Consider the following 6288-nt stretch of genomic DNA (forward strand, 5'->3'; position numbering starts at 1 on the left):
AAACAGATGCTTTAAAAATAACCATATACCATGAATGTGGATTTAATTAAGATTTCTAAAATACTATCTTAAAGAGTCGACGATAGTGAGTCGTTGAAAGAGAAAAAAAAAAATTTATAATAAAATTAGTCGATTCGCATTCGGATCCAAAATATAAGTGATTTTTTTGTAAAAATAAATGAATACGATATAGATGTAACATAAAGATTAACATAAATCTGTTATCGTGCGTAATACACTGCCACTGGACATGTAAATTCACGTAAAAAAGGATAAAGAATTTCGATCGGTCGATTCAAATTTAAAACTCAAATGTGATTTGAATCTTTGAAGCATTATTTTAAATTTTAAGAATATTTTCTAATTTTTCTAAAAAAAAATTTTTAAATTCAAAATTCAATAGTATATACATAATTTATTATCATATTTTTATTACTTTATATTTATCACATAATTTTTATCATATTTTTATTGCTTATCATCAATTGAAAAATAACTTTTAAATATGAAATTGTGATCTAGAATATTATATATTAATATGTAAGCAATTTCTATTAGACTTACCTATTAATTCATCACTTTGTTGGATGTCATAGTTGTTAAAGTTGTTCAATAGATTGATTTTTTTAATACATTCGAAAATTATGCTCCAAAGAATTAGTCACAGAACAAAATTTAACACTTTCACTGTTATCGAATAATCAAACTATTTACAATGAAATCGAAAATTAAATATTTATTTCTATTACTATTTATATGATAAATGAATAATGAAAATCAAAACCGCGAAACACTTTTAAACTTTTTAATTATAAAAGCGCCATCTGAACAGATGTTAACAGATGTTAAAGGAAGTTTTCATGGTTGATCGACTTAAAATCTTGTTTTTATAAAACCATCACATGAAGACCGAGCTTAAGGAAGAAAAGAGTATGTGTTAATAACAAAACAAAGAAAATCAAAATTTTTTTGTACATACAATTAAGCTATTAAAAAATACAAAAAAGTAAATCAAAGGATGTGTTTATGATATTCTCGCCTGGATGATAACGATCGAAAAATTTATCGATCAGTTTCAGTATCATTGTGAATGCATAGAAACAACTGGAAAAATATTCGTTATACCAAATAAAGTCTTTTTTAAGATGACTTGCGGAATTTCGTGAAAAAGTTACGTAATAAATATCATTAAGTATGGACAATCCGAATATACTAAAGACTAAAGAAGAAAGAAATAATAGTAGATTTAATTAAGAAACAAATCATGATCGGTAAAGAAAATAATGGCGAAGAGATATACTGAACCGGTTAAACAGATGTTTAAGGAAATTTAAATAACATATATTAAATACACATATTATGGATTGTAATGAATTTATTATGGCGAATATTATTATATTTATGTGATTTTTAGCTGGCCTCGCGTTCCACTGAGAAGATTCCTAAAATAAATCTTTCGGCCGAAGGCAAGGCTACCTGTTACGTTTAACGTTTCTGTTATCAAATTGTAAATATATAACAAAATACATGGTGATATTAATTGTACGTGTTAAATATCTTTCCCACCTATGATAAGTTCTTTTTATTCAAATTTTTTGAACTATAAATAAACAACTTAGTCTTAAGAAGAAGTCTAGTCTTTTTAAATATATTATTCATTAACATATTTTAAATAAGAGTATTTTTATTTGCACCAAGCAACCAAACAGAGAAAATATTGAAATAAATTACGGAATTAACACCATCTTTGGAATACCATAAATGAAACTAAATACATAAGAACAGCAAATATAGAAGAAAAATAAAAATAGGATAAGAGTTAACTACGCCATCTCTTGAGTATGAGAAAGAAACATTATTCTAAAAATATTTTAATATTATTAATATTTTTCATAATTTATAATTTTAAGTAATGCTATTTATAAATACTATGCTATTTTTAAATAATGCTAAGAATATATTTTTGATCTATTACTATCTTTTTCTATTTCCTATTTTTTCTTTATGTGTTTTATTTGTAACACTCTGAATATGATACTCATCTTAATTTTTTAAGACTCTCTGTTCTTCTCTATTTGTTCTTGGTTGGTGCATAATCACAAGCATTATATTAGATATCAAATCTTCCGCGAATATAAGTATTACGTTACAATTTCTAAAAACAAAAATCTAAAACTAATATAAATCAGAGAAATGTCAAAAAAGTGTAAAAGAAATTTTCGTGCTACAAGAAATAGTATTTCATGTTATATGGAAAAAATGATATAATTTTTGCAATGCATTTTATTCGAAACCATATTTCACTTGTACTTTTATCGTTTCTCTTTCAAAAGTATATCTTAATTCTTCACTTTATAATTATTTAATATATAATACCTAATTTGGAAAATATTAAATTCAAAAAATAAATTAATTTATAAAATAATATCATTTTAAAACAGTCGTGTATAAATAAAATATATAATAACGTTCTACACATTTATAAATAAAAATATATGTATGTTAGACAATATTCTTGCAAAGTTTTAAATTGTGTTTTTAATTATAAAACATTAAATTAATTTAAAAACAAAATCGAACGCGCGAATATCTCCAACACGTGTAAACGGTACGCCTGTCGATACGTAACTGAGACTTATCCCTACCCCACGAGTAACTGTAGCTCGATAGGCAAAGTCGCGCATCGATAGTATTGTTCGAAATATATAAACATTTATGTCTTTATGTATTTCGAATGAATATCTTAATTCCTTTTATAATTTTATAATTTTTAATATTTTATTATTTATAAATTTCACAATTTATTAATTTGTAATGAAAATATTTCATTAAATTTATTAATTTTATACTGCTTATTAATATTTTTTTAAAAATTATTCTAGAATCTATTATATGTTTTAAAAAGATTTACAATATTTACAGCATTTAAATATTTTTGTCGACAAATTTAATTAATTATTTGACTAAAAATATCTTTCTAAAATCACTCAAGAGATGGCTCTGATGGTCAATTAACTTATTTTTATCTTTATTTCGTTATTGTTTTTGTCTATACTTTCTTTATAGAATTAATTCATGCATAAATTTATATATTTATAATAAAGTAAAAAAATACTAAGATTTTTAAAAAGATCTATAATTTATATAATGTAATAATATATTTATAATTATAAATACAAATAAATTATTTTTAAAATCTGTTGATTTTACCAACTTTTGTGATTGTGTGTGTGATTAAATTATATATAATTCCTACACTTATTATTTTAAATCATAGAGGGCGTACTGAACACTAATTTTTTTTTACGTGATCGATATTTCAGAACATAAAACAAAATTCCATTAAATACTATGTCTTGTCTGTGTGAATATAGTGATAATAAAGTGATAAGAATTAGAATTAATTAAGTGTAAAATTAAATTACAGGTAAAATGAATAATAATTAATAACTTTCTAAAAATTTCTTTCATATGGATATAGTGATTGAAATATTATAATCATTATGATTATATCAACGAAAATAAAATATTATGCTATTGATATTAGTTAATTTTTATTTCTTTTTATTCTTCTTTTTTTTTATAAAAACAGAATATGAAAATTTATGTATGATTAATGATTATATATTGATGTACAAATTTTAATACAATATTTTCAATACAAATCAAAACAATCATTATTTCCTCTCCATACATATTAAAAATTGCTTTAAATAAAAGTGTATAGCAATATGCTTATTGGAAGAAGTAGATAGTAATTTAGTGCATAAGATACGTAATTTAAGAACAGTATGAGTGACGTGATGTCTGCTGAGAATAGCAGGCAAATGTTTGTTTCGATAGAGAACTCTGTATAAGCGTACAAGTTTAATAGCTGCCTGGACTTCAAAGGAACAACATGTATCGAATGATTGCTGTAATTCTTATCGTATGCTTGTGCTTCTCACCAATGTATCGAGCTATCAATATCGATGATTGTGGTAAGTTCGATTTCATTAATTTAATTAATCATCTAATAAATTTATAATTATTAAAATATTAAAATATATTAAAATATTTTCTTCAGTTACAAAATTTATACAATACAAAATATATTACCGTGAAAAAAGAATAAAAAGAATACGTAAAGTATACGTATAATATAATTGTATAAATTAAAAATCAATAACTTATTCCTTTTCTTTATATTAAATAATATTCTGAATAGTTAATTAATGTCTTTAATCAGTAATTTTTGAAAAAATGAAGAAAAATATGATATATTAAGTCACTTATATCACTATTATAAATATTATTTATTAATTACCTGCAATATCATAAAATTCTTTGTAAATACAAAACAATTGAAATTTATGTTGATAATTTAATTTATCTTTTCTTTAATGATAAAAATTTTATTATCTAAATAATAAAATATTTTATTTCGTTTTTAGATATATTAAAAATCTTAATATGATTAAAAGTTTAAATTAATAATTAATAATTTTAACATTTTTTTTATAATTTATAATTTATATTGTTAGAAATAAAGGCGTAATTATTTTGTTTTAAAGAATTCATTTTAATATAATTTTACTTAATTATTGATTAAATAACATACAATTAATATAATTGTATATAATCGTAAAAATAACGGAAATTCATCTTAAAAATTGAAAGTCATGATATATACTTGTCTAAAGAATTGCCAATGCTATATATTAATTTATTTACGTAAAGAGATATACGAATATATGAATATATTAATTTCAAATTTTTGTAACTTATAACTTAGCAAAAAAAAATAGTAGTACTTAAAACTAATATCTGATTTATTTTTAAAATATAATCTTGTTTACATAGGCTCAAAAGTGGGAAAACTTACGTCTATAACTTTGGACTGTGATATGACCAAAAGTGTATGTGATTTAATACCAGATACGAATGCAACAATTCGAATCGATTTTACGCTCGGTTAGTATATTTCTTTTTTTAAGTATTTTTTTTCTTTTAAGTATAGCATAGTTAAAAAAAGAAAATACATTTTTACAGAAAAAGATGTTTCAAAAGTTAATGCCATTGTGCATGGTATTGTAATGGATATTCCTATACCTTTCCCATTACCAAATGCAGATGCTTGCCAAACTCCTGATTCTGGCATTACATGTCCTTTAAATAAGGGTGAAACTTATCACTATAAAAATACATTACCAGTGCATAAATCGTATCCTAAGGTACTATCAATAATTATATATTAATCTGTTGTTTATATTATAAAAAATTATTATTGATTTTAATTATTAAATTATAGGTGAGTGTTACTGTAAAATGGCAACTTAAAGATGAAAATAATGAAGATATTATTTGCGTGCTAATTCCGGCTCGAATTAAATAGATATATTAAATGAGTATTATTGTTTCACAATATATTATAATTCTATTTTCAAAGAAGTATATATTTTACAAAAATTGTATGAAATAAATACAAAGAGGACTAAAAATGTCAATTTTTCATAACACATTTCATAATATGAATTATTTTAATGTACAAAATATACAAGAATTTCATACAGTTTTTATTGAAATGAATACATGTAAAATAAGAATATATTATATTATAACAATAAATAATAAATGTTCTTTTTTCAAATATATAACAAATTTGGACATTTTATAAAATAAAAAATAAAATTATTAATAGGAATTATTATGAAAATATGTAAAGCTCATGTTTATTTATAAGTTACTTATTTTATGCGATATTATTTAATTTCAAGCAAAGATTTAAAAACTTTTAGAGCTAGATAATTAAATTTACTTAATATATGTCATTTTGCAATGAATTTTAAATTCTTAAATATTAAATAATATAATACCCTTTAATTTTGCTAGATACCTATATATTTAGATATCTTTTAAAATGCGTCGACGTAAAAAATGTTACTTTTTTATTAAGTTTATTTATTTATCTAACCTAAAATAAGTCTTTTGGTATCTTCAGCATTCTCAAAAAAAGTAGTCAACTATCCATTGTATCACATTTATCCTCTGTTCTTTCAGTATCCATTTGATGGATAGTTCTTTTGGTTGTTTGTCTCAATAAACATTGTTGTTTACTTTTTAATGTTTTTTGAGCTTGATATATTGGTTCATATTCTCTCAATTGTGCCATAAAACCTTCATTAGGATTTATACAAAACCTTCTTTGTTGTACTATTGCATATGCACATCTAGAAAAATGTACTTTTAATAATTTCTCAAATGAATTATATAAAAAATTTTATGGAAAAAAAAAAAAAAAAAAAAAAA

General features: G+C 22.0%; 2 protein-coding genes across 2 annotated transcripts in view; one reads left to right on the forward strand and one right to left on the reverse strand.

Annotated features, from left to right (window-relative positions):
- Positions 1 to 3740: 3740 nt before the first annotated feature.
- Positions 3741 to 5607, forward strand: LOC102678102 (NPC intracellular cholesterol transporter 2 homolog a-like). Its single transcript, XM_006610089.2, has 4 exons — positions 3741 to 3980; positions 4843 to 4953; positions 5032 to 5213; positions 5291 to 5607. The coding sequence occupies exons 1-4, from the start codon at positions 3899 to 3901 to the stop codon at positions 5372 to 5374; spliced, it is 459 nt and encodes a 152-aa protein (XP_006610152.1). The 5' UTR covers positions 3741 to 3898; the 3' UTR covers positions 5375 to 5607.
- A 76-nt stretch (positions 5608 to 5683) lies between these two features.
- Positions 5684 to 6288, reverse strand: part of LOC102677959 (serine/threonine/tyrosine-interacting protein-like) — a 1913-nt gene continuing 1308 nt past the window's right edge. Inside the window, exon 5 of the mRNA XM_031515408.1 lies at positions 5684 to 6235. Coding sequence (XP_031371268.1) covers positions 5999 to 6235 — 237 coding nt within the window. The 3' untranslated portion in view covers positions 5684 to 5998. The remainder of the gene's footprint in view (positions 6236 to 6288) is intronic.

This window comes from Apis dorsata, unplaced genomic scaffold, assembly GCF_000469605.1.
Source record: "Apis dorsata unplaced genomic scaffold, Apis dorsata 1.3 scaffold_68, whole genome shotgun sequence".
Classification (NCBI taxonomy): Eukaryota; Metazoa; Arthropoda; class Insecta; order Hymenoptera; family Apidae; genus Apis; species Apis dorsata.

What these genes read in the sequence shown, in the direction of transcription:
- LOC102678102 (XM_006610089.2), top strand. Translation starts at nt 3,899, where the DNA reads ATGTATCGAATGATTGCTGTAATTCTTATCGTATGCTTGTGCTTCTCA. An exon ending in TATCAATATCGATGATTGTG is followed by an intron (nt 3,981 to 4,842) that starts GTAAGTTCGATT and finishes TTGTTTACATAG; the next exon opens with GCTCAAAAGTGGGAAAACTT. An exon ending in TCGAATCGATTTTACGCTCG is followed by an intron (nt 4,954 to 5,031) that starts GTTAGTATATTT and finishes ACATTTTTACAG; the next exon opens with AAAAAGATGTTTCAAAAGTT.